This window comes from Macaca nemestrina, chromosome 9, assembly GCF_043159975.1.
Source record: "Macaca nemestrina isolate mMacNem1 chromosome 9, mMacNem.hap1, whole genome shotgun sequence".
In the NCBI taxonomy this organism is placed as follows: domain Eukaryota; kingdom Metazoa; phylum Chordata; class Mammalia; order Primates; family Cercopithecidae; genus Macaca; species Macaca nemestrina.
In genome coordinates, this window is record NC_092133.1 from 139,515 (window position 1) to 159,784 (window position 20,270).

Below are 20,270 nucleotides of genomic sequence, written 5' to 3' on the forward strand. Positions count from 1 at the left end.
GTCTGCCCTGCTTTTTCTCACTCTCTATGGATCACGCCAATCACCTAGTCAGTCCCAGTGAGAACCTGGATACCTCAGCTGAAGGTGCAGGATTCACTCACAGTGTTTGTTCTTCTAGGTCAGAGCCACAGGCTAGAGCTGCTTCTAATTGGCCATCTTGGCCCCTCCCCCACTTTCTGAATATTTCAGCTATAAGAAGGTAAATAATCCAAGATCTCCCTCTGATTCCCTTCAAGAAGTTTAAAATTAGTTCTACAGGGTCATTCCCACAAGCAGTATGCAGTACCAAAAAGGGAGGTAGAACGCTCCACTTAGTAAATAAAAATTTGGAGTAGTACATTCTGGAGGAAATTCAATAATAAACAACAAAAGCCAGTCAAATGCAGCTGCACACTGTTCTGTGTACTATTGATCTCCTTACTATATTGGTCTGGGTGCTTTCATTGGTTTGCAATCCAGAGGCCAAAACCTTCCAAGTAAGCCATTGTTTAAACCAACAGTGTAAATGCAAAGAACAACAAGCCATCAATTTTGGCTACTACAAGCCTACAACCTGAAGACTTTCCTGGCTTGCCTGTGACCAAACAAACCAACAACTGAGCCACAGGGCCTGCCCACAGGCCAGTGTTTTAATTGACAGACAACCTCACAGTCTATTAACAACACACACCCAAATCAGGCCATATGATTTAAAACCTATTTGCAATAGAACATCACCCATTTGGGGGCAAAATGCTGCAATGTAAAAAACTGTTCGCTTGCCCCACCCTTAATTGGGGCTCTAACTTTCCCAGTTGGGTTACTGCACCTTGGTTCATTATGACAGTATTGCAGATGTCAACATTGCCTTTGCCACCTGTGCACGCACATAGCTCCTTGACTTAAAGTATATTTGCCAGTCAGACTCCCAGGCCCAGTATTCTCTTCTGTTGTACTTTGGTTTGTTTGACCTCTTCAAATCTCATGTTGAAATTTCATTCCCAGTGTTGGAGATGGAACTTAATGAGAGGTGTTTGGACCATGGGGACAGATCCCTCATGAATAGATTAATGTCCTCCCTTGGGATGGGTGAGTTCTCACTCATTAGTTCTCATAAGAACTTCTTGTTAAAAGAAAACAAAACCTGGCACCTCCCTCCCCTTCTGTTGCTTCCTCTCTTGCCATGTGATCTCTGCACACAGCAGATCCCCCTTCATCTTCCACTATATGTGGAAGCAGCCTGAAGCCCTCATGAGAAACAGATGCTAGTGCCATGCTTCTTGTGTAGCCTAAAGAACCATGAGCCAAATAAACTTCTTTTTGTTTTTATAAATTGCCCAGCCTCAGGTATTCCTTTATAGCAACACTAAACAGACTAAGTAAGACACCTTCAAATTACACAACTGTGTCATGATCCTGGCTTGGCTCTCTGCCACAACCTACACCCCACACTCCCAGACCTAAAAGGAAACCTGGTAGAGGTTACTACTACCCATCCCTTTTTTAACATTTAATGAAGATTATTGCATTCACAAGGAGGCAATTGTCCTTGAGAAGAGGATAGCCCACTTCCCAGTGCCTCTCCTATTTCCCTACTGCAGCTTTCCACCATGAATTCCTGTCCTGAGTATTTGACCGTGGCCACCACAACCACCCCCTTTGTGTTAAGGACTGAATATTTATGTCGCTCCTCAAATGCATATGTTGACGCCCTAACCCCTAGTGTGGTAATATTTCCAGGTATGGTCTTTGGAAGGTGATTGGGATTAGATTAAGTCACAAGGGTGGGACCCTCATGATATCAGTGGCCTTATAAAAGCAGGAAAATCTTCCCTTTCCCACCTCTCCCGACCTTACCCACATGCATGAACCAAGGAAGTGCAATCTTAGGACATGATAGGAATGCAACCATCTGCAAACGAGGAAGAGAGCCCTCACTAGGAACCAAATCAGCCAGCTCCTGATCTTGGACTTTTCAGATTCCAGAACTGTGAGAAGTACATTTCTGTTGTTAAAGCCATCCAGTCTATGATAGTTTGTTATAGCGTCTCAAGTAGACTAAGACAAATTGTGTTACCAGGAATGTGGTCCTGCTGTGACAATATCTAAACATGTGGAAATGGCTTTGAAACTGGGTAATAGGTAAGTACAGACTGAAAGTTTTAAGGTTCCTGCTAGAAATACAAATGTTAAAGGCCCATTTAGATAAACTGGAAGTCAAACCTGATGAAAAGGGTACTTTAACCAGACACAGGAAGAGTGTGTCCATTGTGATGAGTGTACACCATATTGTAGAGGAATGTAAACAAGAAAACTAGTTCCTTGATTGGGGAATACATGGCTCTTAATAACAGCATGGTAAGTTTCCTGATTACATTGAACAATTCAGACATACCAAGAAAAGCCAAGAGTACAAAATCAAGTTATACTGTAGGAAAACATGCTTTTTCTAGACCTTGAAAATAAACATTTCAGTGTCAGGTCATAACAGCAGAATTATAACCAGAGAAAAAGTTACAGGAGTTGACAAAATGATGGAAGGAGACAGTTATCATCATAGTCAAGGGAAAAAACATACCTTTTCAAAGGGATAAAGAACAGAAGGCAATAAGTATGGCCTGCAAAATGGAATTCAGTAAGGTACCACAAAGGTTGAACTCCTGGGATATTAATCTGAGATGTTTCAAGAAGACACAGATTTCAGAATTAAAAATGAAAACCTTTTGCAGTTTCATTAAGAGCAAAAGAATACTTTAAGAAAACCAGTAGTAGGCCAGGCGTGGTGGCTCACACCTGTAATCCCAACACTTTGGGAGGCTAAGGTGGACGGATCATGAGGTCAAGAGATGAAGACCATCCTGGCCAACATGGTGAAACCCTGTCTCTACTAAAAATACAAAAATTAGCTGGACATGGTGGCACTTGCCTGTAGTCCCAGCTGCTCGAGAGGCTGAGGCAGGAGAATCGCTTGAATCTGGGAAGTGGAGGTTGCAGTGAGCCGAGATCTCGCCACTGCACTCCAGCTTGGTGACAGAGCAAGACTCCGTCAAAGAAAGAGGAAAGGAGAGGAGAGGAGAGAGAAAGAAAACCAGTAGTAATTATAGTCTATCCCTTTGGTTCTGTTGCTTCTTCCCAATGTCAAACTAGTTGATCATAAATATCAACCAATCTTTAGTGGTGATTTGTGAGATTTTTGGTACACCCATCTCCTGAGCAGTATACGCTGAACTCAATTTGCAGTCTTTTATCCCTCACCCCCTTCCCACCCTTTCCTGTGAGTTCCCAAAGTCCATGGTATGTCCCCAAAGTCCATTCTTATGCCTTTGCATTCTCATAGCTTAGCTCCTACTCATGAGTGAGAACATACAATGTTTGATTTTCCATTCCTGAGTTACTTCATTTAGAATAATAGTCTCCAATCCCATCCAGGTTGCTGTGAATGCCATTAACTCATTATTTTTTATGGCTGAGTAGTAGTCCATCATATATATATACTACAGTTTCTTTATCCACTCGTTCAATCATGGGCATTTGGGTTGGTTCCACATTTTTGCAGTTGTGAATGTGCTGCTATAAACATGCATGAGCAAGTTTTTTTTTAATCACCACTAAAGAACTTACTTATGTAGCCAGATACCTACTACCTGTTCCCCAAGAACCTATGGAGAAGAAAAAATTTAAAAAATAAAGAATAAAAAACAATAACAGCAGGAACATTATTTGATAATCTTCCTAGCTCTGATTATAATAATCAGTGCTCTCCAAATGTTTTTACAATCAAGAAACAAATATAGAATGATAATATTTATACACTGAAAAAAAAATCAACCAATCTGCCAAGGGAAGGATACCAAACCTCTTGATAAAGTCAGCTTCCTGAATTGCTCACCCAAATGTGTATGGGATGAGGTTCTAATATTACTTTGGATTCTTCCCATATATCTAGTTGACATAGTCAGCAATTGTTTCAGTTAGTGAGAGTGGCTATACTCTGCACAGTAGACCTTAAAGGATGTTTGGTTTGAGTAGTGAAAGTTTCTAACAAAAGAGGAAGCTTGAACATCTTTACATTAATGCAAAACAAAAACAAATCTTAGTCAATGAAAAAGAGTCAAATGAAGTCTTGGTGCACCATCTTGGGAAAGCTGTCTACTTCGTGATGCCATCTGTTTCTAAGAAAGATTTCCCTTGGATATTCTCAATTTTAAGTCACCTATAGGTTGATAAGTCCAAGAAACCAAGGGAGCTCTCTTTAGTCCAGAGACATGAACCCAAGGCTCAAGACACTGAAGCTTTACTGCAGTGTTGAGTAGTAAGAAGACCCTGGTATGGTTTTTTCAGTGAGACTCAAGGGCAGTTTTTCTCTAGTGTCATCTCCAAAAGACCCAATCTTTAGGTTCCAGGTGATGGAAGATCTGAACATTATCAATTGGTGGTTCATAGAAAGCCTACTTCAAGTGGTGGATGTGTACATTTGCAAAATGCATCAAGGCCTTGCATTATTGAGTCACATCAGAGCTAACAAGTACAGGGGATACACAATGTTGTATTATCAAAGGAATAGATGCTACAGTAATTATTTCATAAGGGGTTAGTTTGTGTTTTCCCATAGAGGTTAATCTAATTACCATTAAGGCTAGTGGTAAAAACTTTTGACCAAAATAAACCACTTGACTCTGTTAGTTTAACTAATTTTAGCTTCAAGATACCATTTGTCCGTTCAACCTTTCCAGAATCGTGAGGATGATAGTGCAATTGGGTTTGAAAAATCTTATTTATTAACTTATCCTATAAAGTGAATTGTCCAACAACTTTCTCCAAACCTGAATTTGTGGCTGTAATCATGGTTTATTTGGAATATTTTGGGTCAACAGTGTCCTTCTTGGGCACCATTCTCCTCAGCAGTGCACGCTCTGCGTGGCAAATGTCACACACAGGTCAATATGCATCCTGACGTTAGGAAAGGATTACTGTTGGGGTTTTGGGACTCGAACTGGCTTCTCTGCTCCTCAACTTGCAGACAGCCTATTGTGGGACTTCACCTTGTGATCGTGTGAGTCAATTCTCCTAATAAACTCCCCTTCGTATATACATCTATCTTATTGTTTCTGTCCCTTTAGAGAAACCTAATACAAATTCCCCACCTCAATATGTTTCTGAAACTGAAGTGATGTGATCCTAGATTGAAGAGTTTTTCAATAATATGAAAGTTATGTTACAACTTAATATTAAAGTAAACATATATTTAAAACCTTTCTCTGGCTGGGCACAGTGGCTCACACCTGTAATCCCAGCACTTCGGGAGACTGAGGTAGGTAGATCACCTGAGGTCAGGGGTTCAAGACCAGCCTGACCAACATGGTGAAACCCTGTCTCTACTAAAAATACAAAAAATCAGCTGGCATGGTGGTGGGTGCCTGTAATCCCAGCTATTCGGGAGGCTGAGGCAGGAGAATCACTTGAACCCAGGATGCAGAGGTTACGGTGAGCCAAGATCGCACCACTGTACTTCATCCTGGTCAACAAGAGCGAAACTCTCAAAGGAAAAAAAAACCTCTCTCTGTGAGAATCACTTCAACAATTAAGGTATTCCATGACTTCACGTGTAGTTAAAATAATCATGTGATGATTTATTTATATTCTGGGAAAATATTTATTTTCAAATATTCATATGCAAAGAAAGGAATCGGTTTGAGGAAGCCAGACCTAAAACCATTTGAAAACTTGTTTGAAAGCAGGGGATTCTGGGGGTCCTCCTCACACTCATGAACGGGGAATGACACAGAGTTTGAAACGTGGTGGGATACACCCAAACCCAATATTTACAGGACTGATGTCGATATCCTTTGGGTCAACGAGAGGCTTCAAATTAAAATGCTGCAAAATGGCAGACAACAATAGAAACAACTCCATGCGAGCCAAGCCTTCTCCAGCACACACTCGTTTTCCTAGAAGTAACAATGGTATTGATGAGACACTGAGGGAGTTTCAGAGACACGACGCTGTCAACAGTGAGACTAGGGGAAGCGGGGAGGAGGCTGTGGGCAAATGGCCATCACAAGGCAGGACTCACCCCTCTCTGTCTATTAAAAGCAGCACAAAATGTACTTGAGTGGAAGAATACCAGCGACACTGACTAATTCAGGGACCAGCCTTCATCAACCTCAATTATCCAGAGCTCAACTACAAAAACCAGTGTTAAGTTGGGAAGACAGTGTCTGCCCAGTAAAGAAGCCACCCCCAGTGCTCACCAGTGATGCCTACAGGAGGGAAGTAGGGCCCTGTTAGAAGCTGGGGCTCCAGCATTGGGTGTGAAAAGTATGGAGTTGGTTGTGTGATCTTCCCACAACAATCCCTAAGATGAGGCCCTGGGAAGGAGGACAAGTGCCTCAAAGAGAGTCACTGAGTCACATCCCAGGAAGGCTTTGATGCTTCCTGTGATGATTCTAGGTAACCAAAGCTTCGGTTTTGTTTAGTAGCTCTGGTTTACAATTAGGGAGAATTGGATAATATGGCTTTGAGAGCTTTTCACTAAGTCTTGTTAAAATAGAAACAGAATTTAGCAATGAATGATGTAAAATACCTAGTCTTTGGGGAAAAAATCCACCTACAACACTTCATTCCCAGGATTGCTGCTGAAAGATGTTCCCTGCTGAACAGGGAAGAGTACATGTGGGTCATGTTGTCAATAGAAACAGGACACACAGTGAGGTTTGGGGTGTCAGTGGGTGCCTGGGACGAGGGCAGAGCACACGTGGAGTGGACATGAGGAGTGTGGGCTGCTCCTCTAGGGAAGGTGCTGCCTCTGATCGTTCTCACCTGCGGAAAATGGCTTGAAATAGTCACTGTACTTGAACTTCCCACTTTCATCCAGGAAGTGTTCTGGCTTAAACTTTTCTGGATCAGGAAATTCTTGGTTGTCATACAAAACAGAGTCCAGAGTTGGCACTACGACCGTGCCCTGTAAGAAACAAAGACTTGTCTCAGTGAGTCATGTTAACAAAATGTGGGCTTTCACCTAGAAACCCCCAGGGACGAATGCTGTTTTGAATATTATGCTATAGAGGATAGTATATTTCCAACTGAGGGAGTTGCTTAGTGAAGGATTAGATAGAAAGCAGTCAGGGGTCAGGTCTAAATGAAGATGAAAGCCCTAATCTCACAGGATTAACCCCAGAACTGGTTGTGATTTTTCCTGGCATTAGAATTCACTACAGTCCCAGACATTAACTGCTGAGGCATTTTCCAGATTTCCTCCACCTCTCTGGTCACCAGGCCAATCTGAGCACTCCTGGGGAAGCAGCACCCCACAGGGTGCGAGTTGGGGGGCAGCCTCTCCACTCGGTGACCCCTGCCAAAGGGAGGGGTCTTGGGGCCCCCATCCTGCTCCCTGGCATGAAGGCGATTAGCTGATAGGATGGCGTTCATGCTGTGTGCTCCAGGCTCACGCTGGACCTTGGGGATGATGTATCCTCTGAAAATGGTGTCTCGGGTTGCTTCATGGGGCAGGTTGGAGGGCACGAGGGTGATGAACCGCTGAATCTCATGCACCACAGCATCCATGTAGGGCATCTCTTGCCTATCCTTGATGGCGGGGATTCGGCTTGGCCCAATCACCCTGTCAATTTCTTCATGGAGCTTCTCTGCCAGGATATGAATGGGACAAATTTAAGGGATTGGTTCCTGGCCAGTTGGACATCCACCCATCATCCACCCATCTATTCAATCACCCTTTTACCATCTGCCCACCTACACATCCATCCACCCCTCCATCTATCCACCCCTCCATCCATCCATCCACCCTCTATCCATCCACCAACCATGCACCCACCCAACCATCCACCCACCCACCCAGCCAACAAGCCATCCACCCATCCATCCAACCACCCACCTATCCATCCAACCACCCATCCATCCACCCTCCCATACACTCACCCACCCATTCACCCTCCCATCCACCCATCCACCCATTTATCCACCCTCCCATCCATCCATCCACCCACCCACCCACCCATCCATCCATCTATCCAACCACCCATCCATCCATCCAACCACCCACCCATCCACCCATCTATCCATCCAATCATCCACCCATCCACCCATCCATTGACCCATCCATCCATCCACCCACCTATCCATCCAACCATCCATCCATCCATCCATCCATCCATCCATCCATCTGTCTGTCTGTCCACCCACATCCATCCACTCCCCTACCCAGCCAGAAGATGTTTATGGAGCATCCTAAGCAGTGCTTAAGTTTCCCTGGGTCCTTTGCATTACTGGAAAATTCTCCAAAAACTTAGTGAGAGCTAAGCTCTATGAGGTTATTTACAGGATGTTTTGGCATCCATTATCTTAGTTGATGATGGCTTATTCAGTTCTCTTCATGTAATGAGTAGAAGATAATGAAAGTGTTTTGGAAATTTCTTCTGGGAGGGTAATCTTTGCATTGATAATTACTCCAGGTTTGTTTACTGCATGCTTCTGAGTATGAAGGGAATTTACAGAACAGAATCAGACATGCAGGGTCTACTTCCTGAAGTTGGACAGTCTCTGTCTTTCTGACAGAGGTCACAGCTGCCTTGGGCAAGTTGCCTAGCCTTCCCGTATTTGGAGTTTCCCATGGAATGTCTTCATATGTTGAGTGAAAAAAAAAACAAGCTGCAAAATGTTATGTACAGTACCCAGGTGAAATATTAAACACATACAGCAATAATATGAATATTGTGCTGATAACTAATAACTGTTAAAGGTGCAAAGCCACACAGCAATTCTGGAGCCATCTCTGGGGAGAGAGGTGGGGAGATGTGAGGAGGTGGACTTTGGCTGGCTCTGTAACACGTTTTCTTTTGAAGAGTTCTGACGTAAGTATCGCAAAATGTTAATAAATGTTAAATTTGGCAATGGATATATGCATGTCAATCATATTTATTTTCCTTTTGTCTACATTGGAACCTCCTCATAAATAATAATTTAAAACATTTTTTGAGTCCATGGTTCCCCTAGTGCAGAGTAGTTGAAAGTTCTCTTATAATTGCTGCAGATCCATGCAATGATTCCTTCCCTAAAGTTTTGGCTCCTTGACCCTTCACATTTCCATGTGATTGAAAAAGCAAAGGCCAGGGATGGGGCATGGTGGCCACACCTATAATCCCAGCACTTTGGGAGGCCAAGGCAGGAGGGTCACTTGAGCCCAGGAGTTCAAGACCAGCCGACGAAACAGTAACAACCTGTCTCTACAAAATTTTTTTTTTTTTGAGACAGATTCTTGCTCTGTTGCCAGACTTGAGTGCAGTGGGGCATGATCTCCGATCAGTGCACCCTGTGCCTCTGGGGTTCAAGCGATTCTCCTGCCTCAGCCTCCCAAGTAGCTGGGACTACAGGCGCATGCAACCACACCCGGCTACTTTTTTGTATTTTAGGAGAGACAGGGTTTCACCACGTTGGCCAGGCTGGTCTCGAACTCCTGACCTCGTGATTACCTGCCTTTGCCTCCCAAAGTGCCAGGATTACAGGCATGAGCCACCTTGCCCAGGCAAAATTATTTTTCTTTTACATTTTAATCAGCTGGGTGTGGTGGTGCACACCTGTGGCCCAGTTACTTGGGAGGCTGAGGTGGGAGGATCAATTGAGCCCAAGAGGTAGAAGCTACAGTGAGCCATGACTGCATCACTGCACAGCCTGGGCAACAGAGTGAGAACCGAAGAAGAGGAAAAAGAAGAAGAAGAGGAGGAAGAGGAAAATAACAAGAAAAGCCAGGGTCTGACCCTGGGTCCGTCACATGTCGACTTTCTTGGGAGAAATAACTTCATAGCCTGTAATTCCTGCTTTCAGGAACTGACGAGCCTTAAGACCACAAGTGACCATTAGCAGCAGCTTTCTGAGGAGGGCGGCACACACCACTCTGGCTGTGAACTGCCTCGGGCAGAGGCTGCCCAGCCCTGTGTCCAGACCAGCGAGAGGCAGGGGCTCTGGGCCCCCGGGCAGTCTCCAGCCAGGCTGCAGCTCCCTTTCCTGCCCTTTACTTGGAGCCAGTCCTGACTGGCCTGTTTGCATGCGGGTGCCCTCACATCACCTCTACTTGGCCCAGATGGGTGCTTCTCAGGGCACGACCCTCTGCCCACCTAGGCCCACACCCCTCACACCTCCTCCAGGCACCGAGTCCCAACTGCCCCAGGTGCCGCTGGGAGGAGACCTGGGGAAGGAATGACGAGGGTCCAGGGCAGCTGTAGCTGCTTCTTCCTGGACTTCCCTCCTCACATCTGCATTTGAGGAAGATGCCCCAGCAAGGACCCTCCCCTCCAGCTCCAACCTCCCCACCTGCTCTGCCTAGAAGACCAGGTCTTACTCGGGGGAACTGGGACATTATCTTCTCTGTCATAAATAGGTTATTTATGGAGCAGAATGCAGACCCTGCCACCTCTCTCCACTCTGGTGTTGGGATGTTTCCTGCAACCAGGGGCTTCTTCGTGGGGTATGGACCAACTAGTGTACAAGAGTACCAGGTGTCCAGCACAGACAGTAACATCTCCCCTCAAAGCAGTGCATCCAGCCATCTCACCACATCACCGTGAGGGTTAACAAGCAGCTTCAAACAGAAAGCTGCAGCCTAAAATGCGCAAGGCTGGCCATCCAGGGGGATTCATCCGCACGCACAGTGTCCCTCCAGTCACTTGCCTACCTTCGATCTCAGGGTATTTCATGAGAATCAGGAGCCCATATCTCAGAGTGGTGCTGGTGGTCTCTGTCCCCGCAAAGAACAGGTCGGCCACAGTCACGGTGATACCGTCCATTGTGTACAAGCGCTCTGCACTGTGCTTTTCCTGTGATGCCAGAGACAGACAGGAGAAGGGGCTGCTTGTCTCCTTTCAGCACAGAACCAGCCACCTCCCAGCTCCACAGGGACACAGGAGACAGTGTCCAAGAGGCTCTCCCAGCGGAACTGTGACTTGGAGCTGTGACAGACAGGGTCGTCTCCCCCGCACAGCCATGGAAACTGAGGCTCCCTGGAAACCTGCTGAGGGCAGGACAGGGCTCTGTCTCCCTCAACAGCATGAGGGCCACCCTGGGAGAGGCGACATCCCCCTGACCTTGGTCATAGCTCAGGCAGGAGCTAAACGGCTCCTGCTGACCCCTCCTGCTACAGGGCTAGTGTCTGCTGCCATGAGGGGCCAAACTGGTGGAGGAGATGCTCAGACAGTTCCGGGAAATCAGGGTGGGCTCCACATGTTGTTCTTGAGCCACAAGCCACAGGAAAGGACAAGACAAGGACACAAGAAGCTTCTCCAAGCTGGGAAGGAGGCAGGGGATCAGGGTCCTGAGCGGCTGCAGGTGGATGAAGCTGGGGAAGGCTGGAAGTCTTACACCTGTGCACTTGGGGAGTACATGCCCACAAGGAAGGCTGAGGGCTTCTCCTCAGACAAAATGCAATTCTCAAAGTCTGTGGACTAGAAAGGGTTGAGCAGCGGGACCTGGAGAGGGCTAAGGGGCCCACCCACACCACCCCAAAGCCCCAGGCCAGCTTGGCAGCCAGGCAGGCTGACTTGCATCCAGTGGTCATGCTGAAGCCAAGAGTGTGTGTGTGAAACTAAGAGCGTGCTGCGCTGGAAGGCCTGGACACCAGCGAGTGCAGGTCACACTGTAAATCTGAAATCGTGCACTCCCTGCCCACCCCGGAGAGCCCACATCATGGGAGGGCCGAGCCTACCTTCTCCATTTCCACAAGCAGGCAGTCGGTGAGATCCCGGGGGCAGTTGGGGTCCAGAGATTGAAGGTGCTCCTTCACCCTTTCAGACACATACTCCTTTATTTCAGCCACATTTTTCATGACTTTTCTATGGCTTCCAGGCAAGTAGTGTAGTAAGCTGGGGAAATTATTGTAAAGCTAGAGAGGGAAAAAAATATTTTACTATTTTCTTCTGGATGCAACATAATTCTGTGTGTTAGAACAACAACACATTCTCCAAACCTGAATTGGTGGCTGTAATGATTGTTTATTTGGAATATTTTGGGTCAACAGTGTCCTTCTTGGGCACCATTCTCCTCAGCAGTGCACACTGCACGGCAAATGTGCACACACAGGTCATTACTCATCCTGACGTTAGGAAAGGGGGTGCGTAGGGCCCCAGAGATGACTCTGGGAGTAATATTTGGGCTGTCTAATCAAACACCCCTTGAAGCTATGTTCTTTGGCTTTTGCAGGCCTGTCTATCACATATAACCTGAATTTTCCTTCTTTTTCTAATGTAAACTATACAGTTGATGATTGATGAAAGAGGAAAGTGGCTTCACCTGGAGCCAGGGAGTGCTGAGCAGCTGGAAGTTCTCATTAAACAAATACATCAGCCTCAGAAACTTCTCATCATTGTAGTCAAAACGCTTGCGGAAGAGGATGTCGGCTATGACGTTGCAGGGTGCGCAGCCGATGAGGAAGGTGGGGTCGAAAGGCTGGCCTAGAAACAGGCAGTCGGGGCAATCAGAAGATGGGCACAAGGAGACTCCTCCACCGGCTCAGTCACCCGCTGAGGTTCACCAAGGCCTGTGAGAAGGTGCCCTGATAACTGGCGATTTACAAAAGATAGTGAATGTCTGAACCTGTTTGAGTTTCCTTTGCTTTTCGACAGTATCTAGGATACAAGTCACATGTTTAATGGCCACCCTTGCTCCCTGAACTGTGTAGCTGGAAACTAGAGTTCTAAAACACAGTATCTGTGGACTCACGTGACCCTCTCCTTGTCCGTAGGTCCCTGTGGTTCAGATGCAGTCTAGGAGTCCCAGCCAGGGCTCCCTGCTCCCCTGGTCTGCATGAGGACTGGGCCCTGCAGCAGATACGCACCTTGGGTCTTCCTGAGCGCTTCCAGCAGGAAGTGGGCCTCCCTCTGGATCCGGCTCTCGTTGCCCTGTTTCCCCATCCCATAGTTCCGGAGGGTGGTCAGGGAAAACCGCCGGATGTCCTTCCAGGTAGGTCCGTTATTGAAAATAATTCCTAAGGCAAAGGGGACAGGAGAGGGTTATTCCAAGTACCCATTCTGGGGAGAAGCGGGCTAGAGAGGGCCTGGGAGAGCACAGCAGGGTTTGCAGGGGTGTAAACAAGTGACAGAGGGGACAGAGGGGACAGAGGGACAGAGAGACAGAGGGACGTCCCAGCCTGGGAGCTGCCAGCACCGGCCACTGGTCAGGTTTTGGGTGGGGAGGAGCCTTTCTGGGGCCCTCAGTCTGCACTGTGGTTCCTTCACCACATGTAGCCTCTCCTGGGTGCTCTTCTTCATGCTGTCAATTTGCCTTCTTTCTTTTTCCTTTCTGCTGAGTCTTCCCCATGCTACATAAAACCACATATGGCTGCTCCAAGAACACCTCCCACCTCTTTCCCTTTCTATATAAGGGAATAAGTATTCACTTATTCCCACCCTTATCTCAATGAAATATAAACCTTTTTATTTTCCCCCAGAGAGGAACCTTGAAATTATCCCTGTTTCCCTGCACACTCCCAGCCACAGCTCATTTACACCTCAGGGGCCCCTTCCCCCTCTCTCCCTCGCTCTGTGTCTTCCTCTTATCCATCATCACTTCCTGGATAAATACATTTTGGGTACCTCCCGCATATAAGACATTCTGCCAGCTCTGGGCATTCTGCAGTAAACAAGGGTCATGTCCTACGCAGCTGCATTAGCTGATTGACCACTGACCACTCCTAGGAGGCGCCTGCAGGGCACTCAGAAAGTGCCTGGCAAAGCTGTGCTCACGTGCTCCAGAAGCAAGGCTGTCCGGCCTGAGAGGAGCGGGGCCACATGAGATAAGGTGGGTGGGGCAGGGGTGCAGCTGGACTGAGGGCTTCATCTCATCCTGAAAGGTGTGGAGGAAGGACTGAGGAGACAGGTGGGGCAGGGGGCAGACGTGGTCATGTTGAGTGGAGGGCACCCCGAGATGACCCATTTAGACAGCATTCAACAGGTTAAAAATCTAGATTGGGAACGAAGCTTTCTCCGTTTTATGAACTTTTTCTGAAAGGATGTGTGCAGTTCCCTTGACACGTTGTCACACAGACTGTGCTCAGTTTTGTGCTAATGAGGAATATTTCCATCATTGTCCCTCAACGGCCAGGTGCAGCCCATGCCCAGGGCTCTGCTACTTTTCCGCCAGTCTGAGCCCTGTGCGTCATGTGAAAATGAAGCTTTAGAGCCCCCAGGCAGAGGCAGCAAAGTCCCCTTGGGCCCGATCTGTGTTGATGTGAGTTCGGCTCCCCGCCCTGCTGCCTAAGACTGTGCCTTGGACCCGTGGGTGGCAGATAAGGGCTCCCCGGAACCAGAACTGAGCTCCTCAACCACAGAACCCCAGGGCCTCCTCCAGTAATGTTCCTCCTGTGTTAACGACAAGGTCTGAGATGGTTAATTTTGTTTTTGGCAACCCCAGAGAAGCAAAACAAACCCACAATGTAAAAGAAGGAAGACCAAATGCCACTAATTGTGATATAACCAGCCCGTTGCCCGCTTCCGGAGACAAGGTTCTGGACGCGGTTCTGGCCCAGGAGCCTGAGCTGGAGCCGGACCCCGCCCTCCGCCATCCCGCGCCCCGCAGAGCGCACGCCAGGAGCGCGAACACCGGCGCCTGCTCTGTGCTGACGGCCTTCTTTATCAGTTCGTTTAATTTTCAGATTTGTTGGCCCATTCAATGTTCACAATGTTCAGGAATGTAGACTGGACAACTAAATAGGGCAAGAGCGTGAGCTCACCATGTAAAAATCCCACACAGCATGCCAAAGGTTTTCTGGAGCCTCGTCATCAAAGTTGACTCAGGAGGAACTAGAGGCTTCCATGTGGCACACCGTGTTATTTCTAATCTACTTTGAAACCGAGGGGCAGGGAGCGAGGAAGGAGAAAGCAGCAGCAGGCCGGGTCTGCAAGCAGGAAGAGGGGAGCCGGCCGGCAGCCCCGCCTCGCTGGGGTCTGAAGCCAGGAGGCTGGGAGAATGCTCAGATAAAGACGAGCCAGACCTCCAGACCCCAACCTTCCTCTCCCTAGAGAGACAACAGGCCGCTTTCTGGATTTGCTGAACTCGGGGCTCTGGAGACAGGAAATGTGGAGGAGACAGCAGAGGTGAGGCTGGGAGATGGAATTTCAGTGGGTCTCTTCCCCCTTCCCGGTCTCAGGACATCCCCCCAGCGGGACATCAGAGTCTCCCTCTCTGGAGGTCACCAGCTGCCGCTGAGCAAAGCCCCGAGGCGCGCAGTGTCCGCAGCTTCCGACGCCTCAGCGTGGGTGAGGGGACCTCGGTGGACGAAGCCACCTGTGCCCAGGCGGCTGAACAGGAGGCGAAAGCGCTCCCAGGAGGAGCCTGCGGGCCCAGAGGCGGAGCGGTGGGGGTGCGGGAGGCGACTCCTGCTCAGAAGCAGCCCCGCCCATCCCTGTGAACTCGCCCCGTCGCTGAGAGGCCGGACTCCTGGGCGACTCAGTGCGCCTCCAGCCGCAGGAAACGCGCGGGGCCATCGCCCGAATCCCGGTATCATCCTTCGGATGCTGTTACTGTAACATTACTGTTAGTTTAGTATTTGGTCATCTTCAAAGTGGCTGGCGCCCGTAACTGTCCCGGGGCGTGGTATGCGCCCCCCGCCCCGTGCCACGGACGCGGACTCACCCCTGTCCCTGTGCGCGTGGAACGCGGGGATGTCGCCTCTGCCCGAGAACTCGTCCTTGTGGTCCAGCAGCACTTCCCTCACCGCCTTGTAGCCGTGCACAACCACCACGCGCCGCGAGCCCACGTACAGCGTGAACACCGGCCCGAAGCGCTGGGCCAGCTGCGGAGACCCGAGGCTGGAAGTCAGGCCCGCGGCCCGGCGAGGAGGTGCGGGGCTCTAAGCCACACCCCTGCCAGGCGGGTATTGCTGTTGCTCTAGAGAACCCAGAGGGACGTGGGGAAAGGCTGCCTTTGTCCAGCCCGAGGTGGGGGAGACCCTCCCCACAAGACGCTGCTGCCTCTGCAGGGCGCGCGGGGGGCTCCAGCTGCCCCGCACCCCACCCGCCTGGATTCGGGCAACTCCGCGGACTCCGGCTCAACTCCCTTCCCTAAGGCGCGCCCACCAACCGCCCAGTTGCCCGCTTCTGGAGTCGAGGTTCTGGACCCGGTTCCGGCGCGGGAGCCCGAGCTTGAGCCGGCGCCCCCCGCCCGCCGCCAGCCGGCGCCCCGCAGAGCGCACGCCCAAGAGCGCGAACACCCGCGCCTGCTCCATGCTGAGGGCGTTCTTTATCAGTTCATTTAACGTTTAGATTTGTTGGCCCATTCAGTGTTCACAACAGTCGTAGGCGGCAGGTATTGGTGTCACAGGGGCTGGCCCAACACTTCACGTTTCATCTCCTGCTTTGGCAAACACAGGCTGACGCCCAGCGGGTGCGCATCTGGCCGCCAGCGCGGTTATCCCGGCCTCGCAGCAGCCCGGCCTCGCCGGCCTCCCCATCATCAGCCCCAGGACGAGGCACCGGCGGGGGCCTCCAGGGCCTGGCACGCGGGCTCCGGGCTCCAGCTGCACCGCAAGCGACACATTTTGAGTGTCGCTCCAGGATGCTATCAATTCCGTTAACTCACAACAGGCTGGTATTGAACAACCACAATTTGTCTGCAAAGCAGTTGAATACACACATACCAGATCCAATTCCTGAGTTATTCTCCCTCAAATCAACACTATTTCTCTTACCCGGGTGAAGGACTTGGGAATATTCTTCAATTCCAACTGGAAGAGGTTCCCGATGATGGGAAGTGGGAAAGGGCCTGGGGGCAGATTCCAGCTGCTGTGCACCTGCCTCCAGATGGACACCAGCAGGAGGACGGCCACCCACACCAACAGGGCCACGCTGACTCCGAGGGCAGACATGGTGCCGCTGGGGTCCCGCTGCCAGCCTGGGAGGACAATCCTGTGGAAACGCAGGGCTTTTTATAATGTGTTTCGAGCAGGAGGGTGACCCACCAACCAACGCCTTCTTCCCTCTCGTGTAGCCCAAGTTATTAGTTTATTATTAGCTGCTGTTGGCCATCGTTTCGAAGGCTGATTCCCGCAGTGGTGGCCCCCAGGGTTTCCAGTCAGTGACCTGGTGAGGACGAAGCTGGGCCATGTCAACACCCTGGTTGCTAGCACCTGACAGTGTGCGAGTAAACACATCCAGGGACATGTTGCCAACCCATAGTTAAGAACGTGGGGTGAGGGACTGTCCTGCCCTTTGGACAAAGGGGAACTCCAGCCGTATTGCCATGAATTTGTTTGGAGTAGGGTTTAATGTAATACAACATCAGCCACATGCCAGCCACCTCTAGACAGGGTACCGGCCCTCCTGGTGCAACAGCCTCTTGATGTCTGATGAGGAGGTTTGTCTGAGTAGCCCCCAATAGTACCTGAATCACCACCTGCCACATGAGTGGGGCCAGAAGGAAAATTCAACATTGGAATTCTATTCCACTTTCTCAAATTCACTGGAAAATTCCATGAAAGAAAAATAAAAGGAAAGAAAGAGTCGACCAATTCTGAGAAAGTTAATCTCTGTTTTTATTTTTTAAAAGGGTTTATATTCTGGCTGTAGAAAACTAAGAAAAAATTATTCTTTGGAATTATTCCACATTTAAGTTCTTAAAAATTACAGTAGGATTTTATTGAATTTGTTTTACATTAGGGTAAATTTGGAAGACGATTTTAAAGATATCTTGTCTTTGTTGATCCTGGGACACAGTAGAGCTCCACATTGACTAGTTTCTTCTTTCATGTATTAATTATTTTCTTCATACAGGCCCTCTTCCACCTTCTATGAATGTAGTCTGCAGGTAATTTGTGGAGCTTTTTGTGTGTGTGGTTAGAATGAAGAGAATGTTTTTCATTCTGTCTTCTAACTGGCAATATATAGAAGTTCTTAATTCATAGGTTGCAATTTTATACTTTTATATAAGCAATGAATATGTATAATAGAAAATATGATGAGAAATGAAGAAAATAAAAGTCATTTACAATCCAACCAAATGACTTGTGGATTTTGAGTTATGCCATTCTACACTTGTATTTATACAAAAATGAGACTCCATACTATATATTGCATTGTAACCCAGTTTTTCTCTTGGCAATTTATTAGCCACATGAGCAAGTCATTGGTTGTGCTGCACCTAACGCTGCACCTCTCCTGAACCAAGGAGGGGCATTGGCCTCAGGCAGAAGCTTCAGGAGCCTTTCCCTCCCTCTGGTTTTTTGCACCCCTCAAGGTAAGAACGGACAATGGAGAACTAGACTGGCTCATGGGTGAATTAGCATACCCTCTCCTCCTGTCTTTCCTTTCCAGTGGCCAGAGTGAGGTGGCAGGGACAATTTCCTAGGCAGAAACTGAGCTGTCCAGACCCCTGCACCCTGTTCTCCTGTTGTGGGCCCAGCCAGGCCTGGCCGAGACAGACAGCCATTGGGGTCCACAAGTTTCCTTGCTTACTGGTTCCTTCTCCTAGTGCTTGACAGGGGCAGAGTCAGCTCCCCGCAGACTGAAATTGAAGCCTTGGCTTTGGTGGGGTGAGAACAGGAAGCATCATGGTGGAGACTCAGAGCAGGCCTCTGGCTCCCCTGGGCTGAGGATAGCCTCGTCTGTGCAGCTTACCTGAGTGTGCACATCCCACGTGGGACCCGCGTGCCCTGGAGAATCTGTGCCTCACAGGGATGCAGCTGTGGTCTGAGTCCTCTGGCCATAATACTGTTAGATGCCCAACCAACATCAAATTTTAAATACAGGAACATGTTGTTTGAAAATAATGACATTTCTGTGTACTTCTTTTCAGAAGTCAGTGCTTTTATTTGTTTTGCATCTATCCCGTTGGCAGGACACTCTAGGACAAGGTTAAATAATCAGGATGACAGAGTGCGTGTGCCTGTGCCTGTGCCTGTAGCAGGGAGTTCTTCAGGCTTCCGTCACGTCTGCTGTTGGCAAAGAGGTGACTGTATTGGGACAATTTTCTTCTTTCTCTAGATAACTAAGAGTGTTTTTCAGGGATGAGATTTGGGTTAATGAAATGTCTTTTTGATTGAGACAATCCTGTGACTTTTCTCCGTAGACCTGCTAGTATGATGCCACATGAAAACACTGTCTCACAGTGCACCATAAAAGTACCATGAACTTTTATATTGTATCATAAAAAAGTACCTCATAGTTCCACATCACAACCATCTTCTTCATGGAGTGATACTCTTTTAACACTCTAAGGATTCAACTTGTTAATAGTATTTTTAGCAATTTTGCATTTATAACCGCAAATAAAATCGGGCTATAGTTTTTGTGTTATATTAGGTTCTCGCATAAAAATTGCACTATTCCAGAAACCACTGAAAAACCCCTGTCTTCTCTGTGCCTGGAGATACTTTATATTGTAGGGGAATTGTCTGTGCTTCAAAATTTTAATAGAACTCACTAGTAAAGCAATATAGAGAAGATTTATTGGAATTAAATAATTGTTTATAAAGATTAGAAAGATAATTTTAATTGGGAAAGTAAAAAATCTACTTTTAACAAATGCAGACAACATGGAAGTGGGTGAAGTGAAAACTGAGAGTCCCAAATTCACCCTACAAAGGCAGCTTCCATATTTTAAGCCCCATTCAGACAGAAAAATTCTGATAATTCTTTTTATTATTTGTAGTTTTAATTTTATACCTACTAAAACACTTTTTTGCACTTACTTTAATTCTGTGTATAATGTGGATTTGAGTTACTAGTGTTCTTTGACTTTGACCCGAGAGACTTCCTTTAGTATTTCTTATGACAGGCTTATGAATTCTCTCGGTGTTGTTTATCCAAGAATGTCTTAATTTCTCTTTCTTTTTGACATTTGTTCTTAGCCAAAAGGCTAAGATATATTTTAAATTTTAATTAATTAATTAATAGGGGAGGGTATTAGAAAACCTTCTAGACAAATTCTAAAGAGTTGTAATACTTCTGTCTTTTTGGAAGCATGTTTTCTGGATACAGAAATCTTGGTTGGCAGTGTTTTCCTTCAGTGCCCTGACTGTGTCATCTCACTGCCCGCTGGCCCCATGGCTTCTGGTCAACAGGTGCTGTTATTTTATCAAGGGCTGATTTACCTGATGACTCATTTCAGTTTCAGGTGAACAGGTTCTATTATTTTAACGAGGGCTGATTTACCTGATGACTCATTTTGCTCTTGCTGCTTCCAGGACTCCCACTTTCCCTTTGATTGTTTGACTACAGTGTGTGCAGGTATGGCTCTCCTTTCATTTATTCTATTTTGAGAATAAATGAATAAATGACAATAAACGAATATTCATT

At 47.7% G+C, this 20,270-nt stretch overlaps 1 protein-coding gene and 1 pseudogene across 2 annotated transcripts; both read right to left on the reverse strand.

Annotated features, from left to right (window-relative positions):
* Window positions 1–5,583: 5,583 nt before the first annotated feature.
* On the reverse strand, window positions 5,584–16,886 carry CYP2E1 (cytochrome P450 family 2 subfamily E member 1). 2 transcript variants are annotated; one of them, XM_071068877.1, is made up of 9 exons: window positions 16,667–16,886; window positions 15,613–15,772; window positions 12,818–12,967; window positions 12,274–12,434; window positions 11,690–11,866; window positions 10,664–10,805; window positions 7,435–7,622; window positions 6,799–6,940; window positions 5,584–5,927 (listed from the first exon to the last, which is right to left on the reverse strand). In XM_071068877.1, exons 1-9 carry the CDS (start codon window positions 16,841–16,843, stop codon window positions 5,743–5,745), a joined length of 1,482 nt encoding a protein of 493 aa, XP_070924978.1. In that variant the 5' UTR covers window positions 16,844–16,886; the 3' UTR covers window positions 5,584–5,742. The 2 variants fall into 2 exon arrangements, with proteins under 2 accessions (XP_070924978.1, XP_070924980.1); XM_071068879.1 differs by lacking the exons at window positions 15,613–15,772; window positions 16,667–16,886 and adding an exon at window positions 15,395–15,521.
* A 2,984-nt stretch (window positions 16,887–19,870) lies between these two features.
* LOC112424907 (U7 small nuclear RNA) lies at window positions 19,871–19,919 on the reverse strand (annotated as a pseudogene).
* Window positions 19,920–20,270: the final 351 nt, after the last annotated feature.

Bases quoted from the DNA above. Each gene is read 5' to 3' on its own strand.
- CYP2E1 (XM_071068877.1), bottom strand. From the start codon at position 16,843: ATGTCTGCCCTCGGAGTCAGCGTGGCCCTGTTGGTGTGGGTGGCCGTC. The intron at 15,773-16,666 runs GTAAGAGAAATA...GGGTCTCCGCAG, and splicing joins TTCCCAAGTCCTTCACCCGG to CTGGCCCAGCGCTTCGGGCC. The intron at 12,435-12,817 runs GTGCGTATCTGC...GCCTGTTTCTAG, and splicing joins AGCGCTCAGGAAGACCCAAG to GCCAGCCTTTCGACCCCACC.